At 60.1% G+C, this 22,500-nt stretch overlaps 1 protein-coding gene across 2 annotated transcripts in view; it reads right to left on the bottom strand.

Annotated features, from left to right (window-relative positions):
• LOC123757021 (dynein axonemal heavy chain 6-like) overlaps positions 1-22,500 on the bottom strand; it is a 253,215-nt gene that overhangs the window by 154,982 nt on the left and 75,733 nt on the right. For both annotated transcript variants that reach the window (XM_069329440.1, XM_069329439.1), the window contains exon 22: positions 11,956-12,071. In XM_069329440.1, the coding sequence (XP_069185541.1) occupies positions 11,956-12,071 (116 nt within the window). The remainder of the gene's footprint in view (positions 1-11,955; positions 12,072-22,500) is intronic.

Here is a 22,500-nt window from a genome sequence, read left to right as displayed (position 1 = left end):
GACGAGGGAACACAGGGGGGGGGGATCAGGATGAAGGAACACAGGGGGGAGGGACAAGGACGAGGGAACACAGGGGGGACCAGGACGAGGGAACACAGGGGGGGGGGACCAGGACGAGGGAACACAGGGGGGGAGGGACCTGGACGAGGGAACACAGGGGGGGACCAGGACGAGGGAACACAGGGAGGGGGACCAGGACGTGGGAACACGGGGGGGGGACCAGGACGAGGGAACACAGGGGGGGGAGGGACCAAGACGAGGGAACACATGGGAGGGGAGGGACCAGGACAAGGGAACACAGGGGGGACCAGGACGAGGGAACATAGGAGGGGGGGACCAGGACGAGGAAATCCAGGGGGAGGGACCAGGACGAGGGAACACAGGGGGGGGGGGGGAAAGGACGAGGAAACACAGGGGGGGGACCAGGACGAAGGAACACTTGGTGGAGGGACCAGGACGAGGGAACACAAGGGGGGGGGCCAGGACGAGGGAACACAGGGGGGGAGGGACGAGGGAACACAGGGGGGGGAGGGACGAGGGAACACAAGGGGGAAGGACGAGGGAACACAGGGGGGGAGGGACAAGGGAACACAGGGGGGGGAGGGACGAGGGAACACAGGGGGGAAGTGACGAGGGAACACAGGGGGGGGAGGGACGAGGGAACACAGGGGGGGGAGGGACGAGGGAACACAGGGGGGGGAGGGACGAGGGAACACAGGGGGGGGAGGGACGAGGGAACACAGGGTGGAGGGACAAGGGAACACAGGGGGGGGAGGGACGAGGGAACACAGGGGGGGGAGGGACGAGGGAACACAGGGGGGAGGGACGAGGGAACACAGGGGGGAGGGAAGGGACGAGGGAACACAGGGGGAGAGGGGAGGGACGAGGGAACACAGGGGGGGGGGAAGGACGAGCGAACACAGGGGAGGGGTACGAGGGAACACAGGGGGGGGGACGAGGGAACACAGGGGGGGTGGGACGAGGGAACACAGGGGGGGGGAAGAGACGAAGGAACACAGGGGGGGAGGGACGAGGGAACACAGGGGGGGAGGGACGAGGGAACACAGGGGGGAGGGACGAGGGAACACAGGGGGGGAGTGACGAGGGAAGAAAGGGGGGGGAGGGACGAGGGAACACAGGGGGGGGACGAGGGAACACAGGGGGGGGACGAGGGAACACAGGGGGGAGGGACGAGGGAACACAAGCGGGGGGAGGGACGAGGGAACACAGGGGGGGAGGGACGAGGGAACACAGGGGGGGAGGGACGAGGGAACACAGGGGGGAGGGACGAGGGAACACAGGGGGGGGAGGGACGAGGGAACACAGGGGGGGAGGGACGAGGGAACACAAGGGGGGAGGGACGAGGGAACACAGGGAGGGGAGGGACGAGGGAACACAGGGTGGGGAGGGACGAGGGAACACAGGGGGGGGGAGGGACGAGGGAACACAGGGGGGGGGAGGGACGAGGGAACACAGGGGGGGGGAGGGACTAGGGAACACAGGGTGGGGAGGGACGAGGGAACACAGGGGGGGGGAGGGACGAGGGAACACAGGGAAGGGAGGGACGAGGAAACACAGGGGGGGGGGGAGGGACGAGGAAACACGGGGGGGGGGAGGGACGAGGGAACACAGGGGGGGAGGGACAAGGGAACACAGGGGGGGGGAGGGACGAGGGAACACAGGGGGGAACGACGAGGGAACACAGGGGGGAGGGACGAGGGAACACAGGCGGGGGGGAGGGACGAGGGAACACAGGCGGGGGGGAGGGACGAGGGAACACAGGGGGGAACGACGAGGGAACACAGGGGGGAGGGACGAGGGAACACAGGCGGGGGGGAGGGACGAGGGAACACAGGGGGGGAACGACGAGGGAACACAGGGGGGGAACGACGAGGGAACACAGGGGGGGAACGACAAGGGAACACAGGGGGGAACGACGAGGGAACACAGGGGGGAACGACGAGGGAACACAGGGGGGAGGGACGAGGGAACACAGGCGGGGGGAGGGACGAGGGAACACAGGGGGGGAGGGAAGGACAAGGCCGAGGGAACACAGGGGGGGGGGACCAGGACGAGGGAACACAGGGGGGGGGGAAGGACCAGGCCGAGGGAACACAGGGGGGGGGGAAGGACCAGGCCGAGGGAACACAGGGGGGGGGGAAGGACCAGGCCGAGGGAACACAGGGGGGGGAAGGACCAGGCCGAGGGAACACAGGGGGGGGGAGGGACCAGGACGGGGGAACACAGGGGGGGGACCAGGACGAGGGAACACAGGAGGGGGGAGGGACCAGGACGGGGGAACACAGGGGGGAGGGGGACCAGGACGAGGGAACACAGGGGGGGACCAGGACGAGGGAACACAGGGGGGCGGACCAGGACGAGGGAACACAGGGTGGGGAGGGACGAGGGAACACAGGGGGGGGGGGGGGAGGGACGAGGGAACACAGGGGGGGGAGGGACGAGGGAACACAGGGGGGGGGGGAGGGACTAGGGAACACTGGGTGGGGTGGGACGAGGGAACACAGGGGGGGGAGGGACGAGGGAACACAGGGAAGGGAGGGACGAGGAAACACAGGGGGGGGAGGGACGAGGAAACACAGGGGGGGGGGGGAGGGACGAGGGAACACAGGGGGGGAGGGACGAGGGAACACAGGGGGGGAACGACGAGGGAACACAGGGGGGGAACGACGAGGGAACACAGGGGGAGGGACGAGGGAACACAGGCGGGGGGAGGGACGAGGGAACACAGGGGGGGAGGGAAGGACCAGGCCGAGGGACCACAGGGGGGGGGGAAGGACAAGGCCGAGGGAACACAGGGGGGGGACCAGGACGAGGGAACACAGGGGGGGAACGACGAGGGAACACAGGGGGGGAACGACGAGGGAACACAGGGGGGAACGACGAGGAAACACAGGGGGGGAACGACGAGGGAACACAGGGGGGAACGACGAGGGAACACAGGGGGGAACGACGAGGGAACACAGGGGGGAGGGACGAGGGAACACAGGCGGGGGGAGGGACGAGGGAACACAGGGGGGGAGGGAAGGACCAGGCCGAGGGAACACAGGGGGGGGGAAGGACAAGGCCGAGGGAACACAGGGGGGGGGACCAGGACGAGGGAACACAGGGGGGGGGGAAGGACCAGGCCGAGGGAACACAGGGGGGGGAAGGACCAGGCCGAGGGAACACAGGGGGGGGGGGAAGGACCAGGCCGAGGGAACACAGGGGGGGGAAGGACCAGGCCGAGGGAACACAGGGGGGGGGGGGGGAGGGACCAGGACGGGGGAACACAGGGGGGGGGACCAGGACGAGGGAACACAGGGGGGGGGGAGGGACCAGGACGGGGGAACACAGGGGGGGGGACCAGGACGAGGGAACACAGGAGGGGGGAGGGACCAGGACGGGGGAACACAGGGGGGAGGGGGACCAGGACGAGGGAACACAGGGGGGGGGAACAGGACGAGGGAACACAGTGGGGGGGGAACCAGGACGAGGGAACACAGGGGGGGACCAGGACGAGGGAACACAGGGGAGGAGGGACCAAGACGAGGGAACACGGGGGGGTGGAGTGACGAAGACGATGGAACACAAGGGGGGACCAGGACGAGGGAACACAGGAGGGGGGACCAGGACGAGGGATCACAGGGGGCGGGACCAGGACGAGGGAACACAGGGGGAGGAGACCAGGACGAGGGAACACAGGGGGGGACCAGGACGAGGGACCACAGGGAGGGACCAGGACGAGGGAACACAGGGGGGCAGGGACCAGAGCGAGGGAACACAGAGGGGAGGGACCAGGACGAGGGAACACAGGCGGGGGACCAGGACGAGGGAACACAGGGGGGGACGGAACAGGACGAGGGAACACACGGGGGGGCCAGGACGAGGGAACAAAAAGGGGGGGGAGGGACGAGGGAACACAGGGGGCGGGAAGGACGAGGGAACACGGGGGGGGGAGGGACGAGGGAACACAGGAAGGGGAGGGACGAGGGAACACAGGGGGGGGGGACGAGGGAACAAGGGGGGAGGGACGAGGGAACACAGGGGGGAGGGACGAGGGAACACAGGGGGGGAGGGACGAGGGAACACAGGGGGGGGAGGGACGAGGGAACAGAGGGGGGGAGGGACGAGGGAACACAGGGTGGTGGGACGAGGGAACACAGGGCAGAAGAGACGAGGGAACACAGGGTGGAGGAACGAGGGAACACAGGGGGTTGAGGGACGAGGGAACACATGGGGGGAGGGACGAGGGAACACATGGGGGGAGGGACGAGGGAACACAGGGGGGAGGGACGAGGGAACACAGGGGGGGAGGGACGAGGGAACACAGGGGAGGGAGGGACGAGGGAACACTGGGGGAGGAGGGACGAGGGAACACAGGGGGGGTGGAACGAGGGAACACAGGGGGGGGACCAGGACGAGGGAACACAGGGGGGGGACCAGGACGAGGGAACACAGGGGGGGAAAGGACGAGGGAACACAGGGGGGGCAGAGACCAGGACTAGGGATCACAAGGGGGGGACAGTGACGAGGGAACACAGGGGGGGGACCAGGACGAGGGAACACAGGGGGGGGACCAGGACGAGGGAACACAGGGGGGGGGACCAGGACGAGGGAACACAGGGGGGCGGACCAGGACGAGGGAACATAGGGGGGGGGACCAGGACGAGGGAACACGGGGGGGGGACCAGGACGAGGGAACACGGGGGGGGACCAGGACGAGGGAACACAGGGGGGGGCAGGGACCAGGACGAGGGAACACAGGGGGGGACCAGGACGAGGGAACACAGGGGGGGGGCAGGGATCAGGACGAGGGAACACGGGGGGGGGGGGCAGGGACCAGGACGAGGGAACACAGGGGGGGCAGGGACCAGGACGAGGGAACACAGGGGGGGGGGACCAGGACGAGGGAACACAGGGGGGCGGACCAGGACGAGGGAACATAGGGGGGGGGACCAGGACGAGGGAACACGGGGGGGGGGACCAGGACGAGGGAACACGGGGGGGACCAGGACGAGGGAACACAGGGGGGGGCAGGGACCAGGACGAGGGAACACAGGGGGGGGACCAGGACGAGGGAACACAGGGGGGGGGCAGGGATCAGGACGAGGGAACACGGGGGGGGGGCAGGGACCAGGACGAGGGAACACAGGGGGGGCAGGGACCAGGACGAGGGAACACAGGGGGGGCAGGGACCAGGACGAGGGAACACAGGGGGGCAGAGACCAGGACTAGGGAACACAGGGGGGGGACAGGGACGAGGGAACATGGGGGGGGGACCAGGACGAGGGAACATAGGGGGGAGGAACCAGGACGAGGGAACACAGGGGGGGAGGGACCAGGACGAGGGAACACAGGGGGGGGAGGGACCAGAACGAGAGAACACAGGGGGGGGGCCAGGACGAGGGAACACAGGGGAGGAGGGACGAGGGAACACAGGGGGGGAGGGACGAGGGAACACAGGGGGGGAGGGACGAGGGAACACAGGGGGAGCGGACCAGGACGAGGGAACACAGGGGGGGCGGACCAGGACGAGGGAACACAGGGGGGGGGGGACCGGGACGAGGGAACACACGGGGGGGACCAGGACGAGGGAACACGGGGGGGACCAGGACGAGGGAACACAAGGGGGAGCAGGGACCAGGACGAGGGAACACAGGGGGGGGACTAGGACGAGGGAACACGGGGCAGGGGAGGGACGAGGGAACACAGGGGGGCGGACCAGGACGAGGGAACACAGGGGGGGGACCGGGACGAGGGAACACAGGGGGGGACCAGGACGAGGGAACACGGGGGGGACCAGGACGAGGGAACACAAGGGGGGGGGCAGGGACCAGGACGAGGGAACACAGGGGGGGGGACTAGGACGAGGGAACACAGGGGGGGGACTAGGACGAGGGAACACAAGGGGGGCAGGGACCAGGACGAGGGAACACGGGGGGGGGCAGGACAATGGAACACAGGGGGGGACCAGGACGAGGGAACACAAGGGGGGCAGGGACCAGGACGAGGGAACACAGGGGGGGCAGAGACCAGGACTAGGGAACACAGGAGGGGACAGGGACGAGGGAACACAGGGGGGGGACCAGGACGAGGGAACACAGGGGGGAGGAACCAGGACGAGGGAACACAGGGGGGGAGGGACCAGAACGAGGGAACACAGGGGGGGGGGGCCAGGACGAGGGAACACAGGGGGGGAGGGACGAGGGAACACAGGGGGGGAGGGACGAGGGAACACAGGGGGGGAGGGACGAGGGAACACAGGAGGGGAGGGACGAGGAACACAGGGGGGGAGGGACGAGGGAACACAGGGGGGGAGGGACGAGGGAACACAAGGGGGGGGAGGGACGAGGGAACACAGGGAAGGGAAGGGACGAGGGAACAACGGGGGGAGGGACGCGGGAACACAGGGATGGGGAAGGGACGAGGGAACACAGGGGGGGAGGGACGAGGGAACACAAGGGGGGGAGGGACGAGGGAACACAGGGAAGGGAAGGGACGAGGGAACACAGGGGGGGAGGGACGAGGGAACACAGGGAAGGGAAGGGACGAGGGAACACAGGGGGGGAGGGACGAGGGAACACAAGGGGGGAGGGACGAGGGAACACAGGGAAGGGAAGGGACGAGGGAACACAGGGGGGGGGGAGGGACGAGGGAACACAGGGATGGGGAAGGGACGAGGGAACACAGGGGGGGTGAGGGACGAGGGAACACAGGGGGGGGGGCAGGGACCAGGACGAGGGAACACAGGGGGGGGACCAGGACGAGGGAACACAGGGGGGGGACCAGGACGAGGGAACACAGGAGGGGGGAGGGACCAGGACGGGGGAACACAGGGGGGAGGGGGACCAGGACAAGGGAACACAGGGGGGGGAACAGGACGAGGGAACACAGGAGGGGGGGAACAGGACGAGGGAACACAGTGGGGGGGGGGACCAGGACGAGGGAACACAGGGGAGGACCAGGACGAGGGAACACAGGGGAGGAGGGACCAAGACGAGGGAACACAGGGGGGTGGAGTGACGAAGACGATGGAACACAAGGGGGGACCAGGACGAGGGAACACAGGGGGGGGGGACCAGGACGAGGGATCACAGGGGGCGGGACCAGGACGAGGGAACACAAAGGGAGGAGACCAGGACGAGGGAACACAGGGGGGGACCAGGACGAGGGACCACAGGGAGGGACCAGGACGAGGGAACACAGGGGGGCAGGAACCAGAGCGAGGGAACACGGGGGAGGGACCAGGACGAGGGAACACAGGCGGGGGACCAGGACGAGGGAACACAGGGGGGGACGGAACAGGACGAGGGAACACACGGGGGGGCCAGGACGAGGGAACAATATGGGGGGGGAGGGACGAGGGAACACAGGGGGCGGGAAGGACGAGGGAACACGGGGGGGGGGAGGGACGAGGGAACACAGGAAGGGGAGGGACGAGGGAACACATGGGGGGGGAGGGACGAGGGAACAAGGGGGGAGGGACGAGGGAACACAGGGGGGAGGGACGAGGGAACACAGGGGGGGAGGGACGAGGGAACACAGGGGGGGAGGGACGAGGGAACACAGGGGGGGAGGGACGAGGGAACACAGGGGGGGGAGGGACGAGGGAACAGAGGGGGGGGAGGGACGAGGGAACACAGGGTGGTGGGACGAGGGAACACAGGGCAGAAGAGACGAGGGAACACAGGGTGGAGGGACGAGGGAACACAGGGGGGGAGGGACGAGGGAACACAGGGGGGGAGGGACGAGGGAACACGGGGGGAGGGACGAGGGAACACAGGGGGGGAGGGACGAGGGAACACAGGGGAGGGAGGAACGAGGGAACACTGGGGGAGGAGGGACGAGGGAACACAGGGGGGGTGGAACGAGGGAACACAGGGGGGGGGGGACCAGGACGAGGGAACACAGGGGGGGACCAGGACGAGGGAACACAGGGGGGGACCAGGACGAGGGAACACAGGGGGGGCAGAGACCAGGACTAGGGATCACAAGGGGGGACAGTGACGAGGGAACACAGGGGGGGGACCAGGACGAGGGAACACAGGGGGGGGACCAGGACGAGGGAACACAGGGGGGGACCAGGACGAGGGAACACAGGGGGGCGGACCAGGACGAGGGAACATAGGGGGGGGGGACCAGGACGAGGGAACACGGGGGGGACCAGGACGAGGGAACACAGGGGGGGCAGGGACCAGGACGAGGGAACACAGGGGGGGGACCAGGACGAGGGAACACAGGGGGGGGGGCAGGGATCAGGACGAGGGAACAAGGGGGGGCAGGGACCAGGACGAGGGAACACAGGGGGGCAGGGACCAGGACGAGGGAACACAGGGGGGCAGGGACCAGGACGAGGGAACACAGGGGGGCAGAGACCAGGACTAGGGAACACAGGGGGGGACAGGGACGAGGGAACATGGGGGGGGGGACCAGGACGAGGGAACATAGGGGGGAGGAACCAGGACGAGGGAACACAGGGGGGGAGGGACCAGGACGAGGGAACACAGGGGGGGGAGGGACCAGAACGAGGGAACACAGGGGGGGGGGCCAGGACGAGGGAACACAGGGGAGGAGGGACGAGGGAACACAGGGGACGAGGGACGAGGGAACACAGGGGAGGAGGGACGAGGGAACACAGGGGGGGAGGGACGAGGGAACACAGGGGGGCGGACCAGGACGAGGGAACACAGGGGGGGGGGGACCGGGACGAGGGAACACAGGGGGGGACCAGGACGAGGGAACACGGGGGGGACCAGGACGAGGGAACACAAGGGGGGGCAGGGACCAGGACGAGGGAACACAGGGGGGGGACTAGGACGAGGGAACACGGGGCAGGGGAGGGACGAGGGAACACAGGGGGGCGGACCAGGACGAGGGAACACAGGGGGGGGACCGGGACGAGGGAACACAGGGGGGGACCAGGACGAGGGAACACGGGGGTGACCAGGACGAGGGAACACGGGGGGGACCAGGACGAGGGAACACAAGGGGGGGAAGGGACCAGGACGAGGGAACACAGGGGGGGGACTAGGACGAGGGAACACAAGGGGGGCAGGGACCAGGACGAGGGAACACGGGGGGGGGGCAGGACAATGGAACACAGGGGGGGACCAGGACGAGGGAACACAAGGGGGGCAGGGACCAGGACGAGGGAACACAGGGGGGGCAGAGACCAGGACTAGGGAACACAGGGGGGGACAGGGACGAGGGAACACAGGGGGGGGACAGGGACGAGGGAACACAGGGGGGGGACCAGGACGAGGGAACACAGGGGGGAGGAACCAGGACGAGGGAACACAGGGGGGGAGGGACCAGGACGAGGGAACACAGAGGGGGGAGGGACCAGAACGAGGGAACACAGGGGGGGGGCCAGGACGAGGGAACACAGGGGGGGAGGGACGAGGGAACACGGGGGGGGGGAGGGACGAGGGAACACAGGGGGGAGGGACGAGGAACACAGGGGGGAGGGACGAGGGAACACAGGGGGGGAGGGACGAGGGAACACAAGGGGGGGGAGGGACGAGGGAACACAGGGAAGGGAAGGGACGAGGGAACAAAGGGGGGGAGGGACGAGGGAACACAGGGATGGGGAAGGGACGAGGGAACACAGGGGGGGGAGGGACGAGGGAACACAAGGTGGGGAGGGACGAGGGAACACAGGGAAGGGAAGGGACGAGGGAACACAGGGGGGGGGAGGGACGAGGGAACACAGGGAAGGGAAGGGACGAGGGAACACAGGGGGGGAGGGACGAGGGAACACAAGGGGGGGAGGGACGAGGGAACACAGGGAAGGGAAGGGACGAGGGAACACAGGGGGGGGGAGGGACGAGGGAACACAGGGATGGGGAAGGGACGAGGGAACACAGGGGGGGTGAGGGACGAGGGAACACAGGGGGGGGGCAGGGACCAGGACGAGGGAACACAGGGGGGGGACCAGGACGATGGAACACAGGGGGGGGACCAGGACGAGGGAACACAGGGGGGGGGACCAGGACGAGGGAACACAGGGGGGGGGGCAGGGATCAGGACGAGGGAACACAGGGGGGGGCAGTGACCAGGACGAGGGAACACAGGGGGGGCAGGGACCAGGACGAGGGAACACAGGGAGGGCAGGGACCAGGACGAGGGAACACAGGGGGGGCAGAGACCAGGACTAGGGAACACAGGGGGGGGGCAGGGACGAGGGAACATGGGGGGGACCAGGACGAGGGAACATAGGGGGAGTTACCAGGACGAGGGAACACAGGGGGGGGAGGGACCAGAACGAGGGAACACACGGGGGGGCCAGGACGAGGGAACACAGGGGAGGAGGGACGAGGGAACACAGGGGAGGGACGAGGGAACACAGGGGGTGGGAGGGACGAGGGAACACAGGGGGGGAGGGACGAGGGAACACAGGGAGGGAGGGACGAGGGAACACAGGGGGGCGGACCAGGACGAGGGAACACAGGGGGGGGGGACCGGGACGAGGGAACACAGGGGGGGACCAGGACGAGGGAACACGGGGGGGACCAGGACGAGGGAACACAAGGGGGGGCAGGGACCAGGACGAGGGAACACAGGGGGGGACTAGGACGAGGGAACACAGGGGGGGAGGGACGAGGGAACACAGGGGGGCGGACCAGGACGAGGGAACACAGGGGGGGGACCGGGACGAGGGAACACAGGGGGGCGGACCAGTACGAGGGAACACAGGGGGGGGGACCGGGACGAGGGAACACAGGGGGGGACCAGGACGAGGGAACACGGGGGGGACCAGGACGAGGGAACACAAGGGGGGGCAGGGACCAGGACGAGGGAACACAGGGGGGGGGGGACTAGGACGAGGGAACACAAGGGGGGCAGGGACCAGGACGAGGGAACACGGGGGGGGGCCAGGACAATGGAACACAGGGGGGGACCAGGACGAGGGAACACAAGGGGGGCAGGGACCAGGACGAGGGAACACAGGGGGGGGGCAGAGACCAGGACTAGGGAACACAGGGGGGGACAGGGACGAGGGAACCCAGGGGGGGACCAGGACGAGGGAACACAGGGGGGAGGAACCAGGACGAGGGAACACGGGGGGAGGGACCAGGACGAGGGAACACAGAGGGGGGAGGGACCAGAACGAGGGAACACAGGGGGGGGAGGGACGAGGGAACACAGGGGGGGGAGGGACGAGGGAACACAGGGGGGGAGGGACGAGGGAACACAGGGGGGGAGGGACGAGGAACACAGGGGGGGAGGGACGAGGGAACACAGGGGGGGAGGGACGAGGGAACACAAGGGGGGGAGGGACGAGGGAACACAGGGAAGGGAAGGGACGAGGGAACACAGGGGGGAGGGAGGGACGAGGGAACACAGGGATGGGGAAGGGACGAGGGAACACAGGGGGGGGAGGGACGAGGGAACACAAGGGGGGGAGGGACGAGGGAACACAGGGAAGGGAAGGGACGAGGGAACACAGGGGGGGGAGGGACGAGGGAACACAGGGAAGGGAAGGGACGAGGGAACACAGGGGGGGGGAGGGACGAGGGAACACAGGGATGGGGAAGGGACGAGGGAACACAGGGGGGGTGAGGGACGAGGGAACACAGGGGGGGAGGGACGAGGGAACATAGGGGGGGAGGGACGAGGGAACACAGGGGGGGAGTTACGAGCGAACACAGGGTGGAGGGACGAGGGAACACAAGGGGGGGGAGGGACGAGGGAACACAGGGATGGGGAAGAGACGAGGGAACACAGGGGGGGTGAGGGACGAGGGAACACAGGGGGGAGGGACGAGGGAACACAGGGGGGGAGGGACGAGGGAACACAGGGGGGGGAGTTACGAGCGAACACAGGGGGGAGGGGCGAGGGACTACAGGGGGGGGAGTTACGAGCGAACACAGGGGGGAGGGACGAGGGAACACAAGGGGGGGGAGGGACGAGGGAACACAAGGGGGGGGGGAGGGACGAGGGAAGGAGGAGTACCTGTGCCGGAGTATAAGAGGTGCAGGTGAGGGTGGCCAGGTGGTGCCCCGCCGCCCGCGCGAGACTCGTCAGGGTCTCAGTCTTGCCGCCGCCCACTCCGCCCACCGCCGCCCCGCCTGCACCCACATAACCACAATCACATGTAACCACAATCTTGTATATCACACCACATACTTATACAATACAGCTTAATTATTGTAGATGGAATTAGGCGTCTACATATACCTTGTATTACTGATGATAAATTAACAATCCCCTACATACCATAACAGCCCAGGGAGATCCCTCACTACTGATTGACAGTATTCCCCCCCCCCCCACAACCAAATTAAAAAACTAATTAATATTCAGCCGTCTAATTATCTCTAGTCTTAACCCTTAATTTGCAATAATGTCAAAAAAGAGACGATATTGCAGCAAGGCAGCACCTCTATCTCCAACCACAACCGCTCTTATACTTGTCTAGCCTACGCTTGAAACAATCCACCAGCCCCGTCAGTACTGTCGTCTCTGGCAAACTGTTCCATATATATCACTTTGCCATTTCAATGTATATATATATATATATATATATATGCCCGAAACGCTTTGCGTAATAGTGGCTAAAACGCGCCCGTGTCGCGTCAGACTAGAAATAAAAATGAATTTTGGAGAAGTGATTTTTGATTTACCTCCAACAGTGAAGCGTAATGTACGAAAGATTGAGAAAATTCGTGTTAGAATTATTAATCTTACTTTTTCGGTCATATTTAATAATATATGTCTACAGGAAAGACTGCTACCAAAATATACTAATATTAAAGTGCACGACCCAGCAGCAAGGAATCAAGCCTTCACGATAAAATATCGCCAGGATCTGATTCGTGATCAGATATACAAGGCAGAGAATGAAATCAAAGACAACAAAACGCAACTACTTCATGCTACAAACGAGTGGAGAAATAGCAACATCGACCATAGTATCCGTACCCGCATTGAACAACACCTCGACATCCTCACAGACCAACATCACCTCAGCACTGAAACAAGGATTATCAAGAAACTAACAACATTATATGGAGGACCTATGGCAATTCCACGACCAAGAGATGGCTTCCTGAACCTTGCAGGAATTAACCTCACTGAGGACCAAGTCACTCTCCTAAATCTGGGCATAAACTGTCATGTTATGTCCAGACCGAGTGAAATGGCCCGGAAAGTAGAGTTGGAAATTCTGTTGGACGACATATTCGACCTCGAGACACAAAAGAAGGTCACTACCAAAGATACCTTACAAGCAGAACTTATTGCAGAAGGAGGAAAGAATCGAGGCAACTACAGAAGCACCATACTGTCCCCCGAGCTTAAAGCGGCAGCTAAAAGCCTTCGTGAGAACAAGGAGATAGTTGTCAGGAGAGGTGACAAGTCGCCAATATATGTCATTCTTAAAAAAGACGAATATCTGGCGAAAATGAACATCATACTCTCTGACCAAACTAAGTTCCAAAGGGTAACGAAGGACACTACAGCCGAATTAAAAGCAAAGGTCAACAAACTGATCGAAACTGTAAACGCCAAGAAATCCGGACTCCACCTGCCAAAGATCATTGGGGAATATAAACCTGGATATGCGTATGGAAATGTCAAGACGCACAAGCCTGGAAACCCACTTCGGCCAATCATTAGCCAGATACCCACACCCACGTACAGACTGGCAAAGCGACTCAACGGCCTGCTGACTCCTTATGTTCCTTGCGCCTTCAGCCTGAAGTCTCCAAAGGAATTTGTGGACTTAATGCGGGGCACACGGGCCACAGGGATAAGAGCCTCGTTGGACGTAGAATCGCTGTTTACCAACGTACCTGTGGACGAGACAATCGGAATGATAGCCGACAGAGTGTATCGTGATCCAGCCTGTACTCCTCTTGACATGCCAGAAAGTATTCTGAGGAAACTACTCCAAGCTTGTACTAAAGAGGCACCCTTCTTGAGCCCGGATGGGCACATGTATAAGCAAGTAGATGGGGTCGCCATGGGTTCTCCCCTAGGTGTCCTGTTTGCAAACTTCTACATGGGTACCATCGAGCAAAAAGTCTTAGTCGACATGAACTTGAAACCGGCCATATACTGCAGGTATGTTGACGACATTTTTACACAGGTACCTGATGTCAGACATCTGCAGAAGCTGAAGGAGGCATTTGAGCAGAGTTCCGTGCTGCGTTTCACTTACGAGACGGAAAAGGATGGGAAGCTGCCTTTTCTAGATGTAACAGTCATGGAAAAGGGCGGAGGTTTCCACACTGCAGTCTACACTAAGGAAACAAACATAGGAATGTGCCTAAATGCCAACAGCGACTGCCCTGACAGGTACAAGAGGAGTGTTGTTAACGCATACGTCGACCGTGCTCTCAGCCACAGCTCAGAATGGAAGCAAGTCGACGAAGAACTCTGTAGGGTAAGGCAGGTCCTAGTCAATAACGGCTTCTCCAATGGTTTCATCGAAGACATCATAAGAAGGAAAGTGAAAAGCCATGCAACCTCTGAAGAGACAACTAACACAACACCTATACCCCCTATTAGACTATTTTACAGGAACTTCTTTTCCACAGCTCATAAAACGGAGGAAAGGGTCCTGAAAGATATTGTTAATAGAAACGTTATCCCTACAGACAAAAATCAGAGGATACAACTGACGATTTACTATAAAACCAGAAAAACGGCCAGCCTACTCATGAGAAACTCTCCAGACACAAAACAGAACGCTTTAAAAGAGACTAATGTCGTCTATGCCTTCAAATGCCCACTTGGGGACTGTAAGCTCCAAAAAACCCAGTATATAGGCAAGACAACAACATCTCTTTCTAGGCGTTTAACGATGCATAAGCAACAGGGCTCCATTAAGGAACATATAATCTCTTCCCATAACCAAACCATCGCCAGAGAAATCCTAGTAAACAACACAGAAATCATCGATAGATACAGCGATAGCAGGCGGCTTGACGTTTGCGAGGCACTACACATCAAGAAGTCAACACCAGCAATCAACAGCCAATTATTGCACAACTATATTCTACCCACCTCAAGACTCCGCTCCAATATAGAAACATCAAGAAATATGGACCAATAGGCTTTCTACAAACACTTCTATTCAATACCCATTGTTTCTGTTCTGTCTTGTGTTGATACTTTTAATACCCTATTAATATCCCCTCCTGTTCTGTCTTGTGTTAATGCCACATCACCCTTACCACCTCACTCAAATGTAGATATAAAATCAGAGATACGTTCTAATCAGTTGTGTATTTGTGAAGTCTTTGAAAATGTAATAAGTTTTACGAAACGCGCCCGTGTCGCGTCAGACTAGAAATAAAAATGAATTTTGGAGAAGTGATTTTTGATTTACCTCCAACAGTGAAGCGTAATGTACGAAAGATTGAGAAAATTCGTGTTAGAATTATTAATCTTACTTTTTCGGTCATATTTAATAATATATATATATATATATATATATATATATATATATATATATATATATATATATATATATATTTATTATATATATTATGTATATATATATACATATATATAATACATACATATATGTATATATATATATACACACAGGGTGTGTGCTGGCAGGGGGCGGGTGTGTGTGTGTGTCTGCGTTGGCAGGGGGTGGGTGTGTGTGTGTGTTGGCAGGGGGCGGGTGTGTGTGTGTGTGTGTGTGTGTGTGTGTGTGTGTGTGTGTGTGTGTGTGTGTGTGTGTGTGTGTGTGTGTGTGTGTGTGTGTGTGTGCGCGCGTTGGCAGGGGGCGGGTGTGTGTGTGTGCGTTGGCAGGGGGCGGGTGTGTGTGTGTGCGTTGGCAGGGGGCGGGGGGGGTGTGTGTGTGTGTGTGTGTGTGTGTGTGTGTGTGTGTGTGTGTGTGTGTGTGTGTGTGTGTGTGTGTGTGTGTGTGTGTGTGTGTGTGTGCGTGCGCGCGCGCGTTGGCAGGGGGCGGGTGTGTGTGTGTGTGTGTGTGTGTGTTGGCAGGGGGCGGGTGTGTGTGTGTGTGTGTGTGTGTGTGTGTGTGTGTGTGTGTGTGTGTGTGTGTGTGTGTGTGTGTGTGTGTGTGTGTGTGTGTGTGTGTGTTGGCAGGGGGCGGGTGTGTGTGTGTGTGTGTGTGTGTGTGTGTGTGTGTGTGTGTGTGTGTGTGTGTGTGTGTGTGTGTGTGTGTGTGTGTGTGTGTGTGTGTGTTGGCAGGGGGCGGGTGTGTGTGTGTGTGTGTTGGCAGGGGGCGGGTGTGTGTGTGTGTGTGTGTTGGCAGGGGGCGGGTGTGTGTGTGTGTGTGTGTGTTGGCAGGGGGCGGGTGTGTGTGTGTGTGTGTTGGCAGGGGGCGGGTGTGTGTGTGTGTGTTGGCAGGGGGCGGGTGTGTGTGCTGGCAGGGGGCGGGTGTGGGTGTGTGTGTGTGTAATTACCTAAGTGTAATTACCCAAGTGTAGTTACAGGATGAGAGCTACGCTCGTGGTGTCCCGTCTTCCCAGCACTCTTTGTCATATAACGCTTTGAAGTAAGTAAGTAATTATCAAAAGAAGGCACCAAACCGGGAAGGCTATGTAGCACCATCAAATACGCAAAATAATCAGAGGGCGCTAAATATCACCAAGGATGCCAATACGAGAACAAAAACGCATAAGGCGAACGATATCAAAAGTATCCGAGTCACCAAGAATTCTATCGAGGGACAGGTGACCGCGAGGGGCGGTCGGAAAGCAAGACACACGCTCGTCCTGGAAGTCAGGACATTCAAGAAGGACATGCACGACCGTAAGAGGGACAATGCAACTAGGACAATAAGGAGCAGGGCGGCGCTCCATCAAGTGACCATGGGTTAAGCGAGTATGGCCAATACGCAACCTCGCTAGAGCTGTTTCCCACCGCCGGTTACGGTGGAAGGAGGACGGCCACGAGGAAACACAACATTTAAGAGTACGTAGCTTGTTACCAGTAACAGACAACCAAGAAGCCTGCCAACGGGTAAGGACTGAGGAATGGATAACCGGGTAAAAGTCGGAATACGGAATGCCTTTACGAGAGATGGGACAAGAGCGGACAGCTTCCTTAACGGCAGCATCCGCACGCTCATTTAAAGACACGCCAATATGGCTGGGAACCCAACAAAACTCAACCGACTTAAATTTACTGTGAACGAGAAACAGCCAATGCTGGATCTCGACAACTACCGGATGAACTGGATTAAAGCACCCGAGAGCCATGAGGGCACTACGAGAGTCAACAACAACCACAAAGGAAGACTGACAACGAGAAAGCAGGAGACGAAGAGCATAGAGAATAGCATAAAGTTCCGCTGTAAAGACGCTAGTCTCCGGAGGCAAGCGACACATATAAGTGCGATCAGGAAAAACAACAGAGTAGCCAACACCGTCCGCTGACTTAGACCCATCGGTGAAGACAGAAACGGAGCGGGAGTGAGAAGAAAAGTGCTCGAGGAAAAGGCGTTTTAGAACTGTAGGAGGGGTAAAAGCTTTAGTGATACGAGTCAAGGATGTACAAAACCGCGGAAGAGGGACCCTCCACGGGGGCAAAGAAGGAACAACACGAGGAGAAACATCAGAAATACGAACGGAAAGAGAATCCTGCAGGCGAGATAACCGGACAGAAAGAGGGAGGTGGTGAAGAGGAACAGGAACCGCAGGAGGGGTAAAAGTTAAAGCACGACAGAGACGAGAGGAAGGATGTTGCAAGGACCGCGCAAGATAGCGAAGACAATAGCGATCACGGCGGTCCTGGAGAGACAGGAAGCCAGTGTCAACATACAAGCTAAGGACGGGAGTCGAACGAAAGGCACCAGAACCGAGGCGCAACCCAGTATGGTGCAAAGCATCAAGACGGCGAAGAGTAGAAGGAGAAGCAGACGAGTAAGCAGGGCAACCATAATCGAGCTTAGACAGGACGAGAGAGGAATGTAAAGCAAGGAGAGTGCGCCTATCTGCCCCCCAAGAAGTATGGGACAAGACCCGAAGGAGGGTAAGGGACTTAGAGCACTCAACACGGAGGTAAGAGATATGGGGAGACCAAGACAAACGAGTGTCAAGGAATAACCCCAAAAGCTTCGCGGAATCTTTGTATTCAAGGGGATGACCATAAAGTGACAAAGAGGGACGAAGAACAACCCGTTTCCGCGTAAAAGTCATGGCACAAGTCTTAGAAGTAGAGAACTTGAAGCCATGACCTGTGGCCCAAGACGACACGGCATCAATCGCAAGTTGAAGCCGGCGTTGAAGGAGAGGCGAATCATCACCCTGACAACAAAGGGTAAGATCATCGACATAGAGAGCGGAGAAGACACCAGAAGGAAGAGAGGAAAGAAGACCATTGAGGGCAACCAGAAAAAGAGTAGTGCTCAGAACACTACCCTGGGGCACACCTTCGTATTGCTGAAAAGAGGGAGAGAGAGCGGTACCAAGGCGCACCCGAAAGGAACGACGAGAGAGGAAGCTGCGGAGAAAGAGAGGGAGATGACCACGAAGGCCAAAAGAATGAAGTTGAGATAGGATATGATAACGCCAAGTGGTGTCGTAAGCCTTTTCTAGGTCAAAAAGGACGGCAACAACGGAGGTCTTCGCAGCAAAAGCAGTACGTATATAGACCTCCAAGTTCACCAGGACATCTGTCGTGCTGCGGCACTTGCGGAAACCAAATTGAGAAGGGGAGAGGAGGTGATGGTGTTCCAGGAACCACATCAGACGAACGTTAACCATACGTTCAAAGAGTTTGCAGACACAACTTGTGAGAGCAATAGGGCGAAAGTCCTTAGGGGAAGTACCCAGAGACCCCGGTTTGCGAACAGGGAGGACAACGGCATCGAGCCAGTCCTCAGGGACTGACAACGACTCCCAGATCCGATTATACAGACTCAGTAAATACTGAGACGTGCTCGGAGGGAGATGGCGAAGCATCTCATAATGAATACCATCGGAGCCCGCCGCCGTAGAACCGCAGAGGGCCAGGGCAGAACGAAGTTCAGAGAGAGAGAAGGGATCATTATAGGGAAGCTGAAGATGAGTGCAGAAATCTAAAGGACGAGACTCAAGGACAGGTTTACGAAGAAGGAAAGATTGGGGAAGATGAAGACCAGAGCTAACAGAAGAAAAGTGGGAACCCAGTTCGGAAGCGACCTGCAACGGGTCCGCCACAAGAGTATCATGGAGGTGAAGGACCGGTGAAACATCGGGAACGAACTTACCCGCTATCTTGCGGATACGCTTCCAGATCTGGGCCAGAGGGGTTTCGGACGTAATTGTCGAGACATAAGATGCCCAACATTCACGTTTAGCCGTACGGATGGCCCTACGGGCCACCGCACTCGCTTTCCGAAAGAAAAGAAAAGAATCGGTCGTCTGCCTACGGCGGTGCTTCTTCCAGGCTGCACGCTTACAGCGGACAGCCCGAGCACAGTCCGCATTCCACCAGGGAACGCACTTCCGTGGACCCCGAGAGGAAGAGCGAGGAATAGAGCGGAGGGCAGCGTCGAAGACAGTGTCATGAAAAAGGAGGAGAGCGCGAGAGAGGGGCAGAAGGGAGAGGTCAGAGAGAGTAGCACTGAGGGAAAATAGGGTCCAGTCCGCCTTAGCAAACTGCCACCTAGGGAAAGAGAGGGAAGGGCGAAAAGAGAAAAAGGAAACAAGGATGGGGAAATGATCACTTCCATGGAGGTCATCAAGAACCTGCCATGTGAAATCCAAGTAAAGAGAAGAAGAGCAGAGAGAAAGATCAAGACAAGAAAGGGTGCGAGTTCGAGAGTCCAAATGAGTGGGCTCACCAGAATTCAGAAGAGACAGGGAAGAAGAGAGGAGAAACGGCTCAAGGAGGCGACCCCGGGTATTCATCAGAACGTCACCCCAAAGAGAATGACGACAATTGAAGTCACCCAGCAGGAGCACAGGCTCCGGCAAGGAGTCTAGGAGGTGTTTCAAATCAGGAAGAGAGAGCGGGACACTCAGGGGGAGATAAATGGAACAAACTGTGTACCATTTGCCCACAAAGATACGAGCAGCAGAACAATGGAGAGGCGAAGGAAAAAGTAAAGGAACAAAGGGAACATCAGCCCGAATCAAGAGAGCAGAAGAATTAGAAGCCCCAGCAATGGCTGGGGGGGGGGAGAGAAAGGAATAGCCACGAAAACGACCAGGACGAGCACCAAGCATCGGCTCCTGGAGACAGACACAAAGGGGCGAAAACCGCGAAACCAGAAGTTGGAGTTCGAGGAAATTGGCGTAATAACCTCGAACGTTCCATTGAAGAATGGACAACGACGAGAAGAGAAAGGACAAAAACAGAGAACAAGGAAGAAACAAAGGCGAAAGACCAACAGAGCACGTTAAAGAATATCAGGGTCGGGATCAGGGTCAGCAAAGTCAGGGTTAGGGGGCATGGGTAAACTGAGCAAAGACGGAGGGAAGGAAACGGGAGAACAGATCAGAGGTGGGCGGGCAGGGTCCGGAGGAGGAGGAGGAGGAGGAGACAACGGAGAGGAGCAGTCAAGGACAGCAGCAGGAAGAGGGGGAGTAGAAAGAGAGGAGCGCACCCCAGCAAGAGCAGCAACCGAAAGGGAAGCAGGGGCCAAAGAAACCTCCATAGCAGGAACAGGGGGCGCAAGCACTGAAACGGGAGTGGAAGGAGCAACAGAGCCAGAAGGAGGAGCCGAGGAAGAAAGCGAAGCCTTCTTACCCGCCGGGGAAGAGGAAGGAGAGGAGCCAGGCTTACGCTTCTGACTTAAAGAGACCGGTGTCCCAGCAACTACGTACCGGGCAACGGATTCCAGTGTCTCAACAGGAGAAGCCGAACGAGAGCACACACGACGGCCGTTAGGAGAGCGATGGACATCCGCCCGCACCGACAGGCGGCGGGGAGAGCCGATAGATGGAGGAAGAGGATGGGAAGGAGGATCGGAGGGGGACGAGGAAGGAGACACAGAAGACACGACAGACCGGGTAGAAGGAAGGGGAACCCCAGACAGAGGACCAGGAGGAGGATCCTTCGGGAGAGAACCCAAAGGGACAGAGGAGGGGGCAGTGGGCGCATCAGGGTCCAAGGCCTGGAAACGGTTGTGAGTCTGAGGAAGGCGGGAAGGACGAGGAGAGGAAGAGCGCAACACGCGAGCATAAGAGATATTAGCATAAGGCGGGAGCCGGCGAACCTGGCGCCTCGCCTCAGGAAAAGATAAACGCTCCCGGTGCTTCAAGTTGAGGACGGCTGCCTCAAGCTTGTAATGGACACACGCACGGGAGAAGGTAGGATGGGCCTCACCGCAGTTGAGGCAACGAGCCTGGGGAGAAGCGCACTCCGACTTAGAGTGACCTTCGCCACCACACAAAGGACAGAGAGAGACAGTCCCGGAGCAGCGGAGGGCACCATGCCCAAACCTCCAGCACTTGTTGCAGAGCCGAGGAGAAGGAACGTACTCCTGGACAGAGCACCTGGCACCAGCAAGAATGACAGAGGGTGGAAGGGTCCTACCATCAAAGGTAATCTTCACAACCCGGAGGGGTTGACGGCGACTACCACGAGGGGGACGAGTAAACGTGTCCACCTGGAGAATAGAATGGCCCTGGGCAGCGAGGATATGTCGAATATCGTCGTGGCAGTCGCGTAGGTCCCGAACACCGGTCGCAACATGGGGCGGGAGCAAAATAGTGCCAACACTGGCATTCAACTGAACGTTCTTCAAGACCCGAACGGGGGTCTCGCCAAGGCAGGATAAGGCAGCCAAGCGGGAAGCAGCATCCTGAGAAGGAGCAGCAACGACACGCGTACCGAGACGAGTGGGGTTAAAAGTAATGGAGGCATCCACGGAATCAATGAGATGTCGATGAAGGGAGAAATCGTCAGGAGGCGCAGAATCAAGAGGGAGGAGATCAAAATATTTGGCCCACGAAGCGGGACCAAACAAGGCTTGATAGGTAGCAGAACCGGAAGGAATCGAGCGAGGGCGGCCGTGACGAGAACGGCGGTGAGAACCCCCAGAGAGAGAGGGGTTAAAAGGCGCAGTAGTTACAACTAGAGAAGGAGCCGCGCCAGGGGACGAGGTAGTCACCACTGGGGGCTTGGGGCTCGACCCAACCACAGAGGAGGGAGGGGAGCCAGGGGAAGGAGTCAGAGAGGCCAAAGGAGGAGCAAGGTCGGGGCCCAATGCAGCGGAGGCTACAGAGCCCGGTCTTCCAATACGGACCGACTCGGGGGCTTGGTCGCCCACCCCACGAGCCTGAAAAGGTAAGCCAGAAGCAGCCGAAACAGGGGTTATCATCTTGACGAAATTACGAATTCACTCACGAATGTGCCCCCACACCCACCATGGAGCCACAATTAGAGGCAGGACACCCAACAAGAAGCTATCGCCGATCTTGTCGGGGCCTCCTAGGGGTGCGTCGTGAGTATACGCCCCACAAACGCCACCTTAAGAAACCGACAGTCCGTCGAGATCGGGTTCAGTGACGAAGTGGGGATTGACAATAAAAGGTTCCCCTCGCTCTCGACGTCGGGTACTGCAGTTCTACGGGTGCAAGAGTA

This window comes from Procambarus clarkii, chromosome 22 (assembly GCF_040958095.1).
Source record: "Procambarus clarkii isolate CNS0578487 chromosome 22, FALCON_Pclarkii_2.0, whole genome shotgun sequence".
NCBI classification, from domain to species: Eukaryota; Metazoa; Arthropoda; class Malacostraca; order Decapoda; family Cambaridae; genus Procambarus; species Procambarus clarkii.
This window is presented reverse-complemented; position numbering and strand designations above follow the sequence as displayed.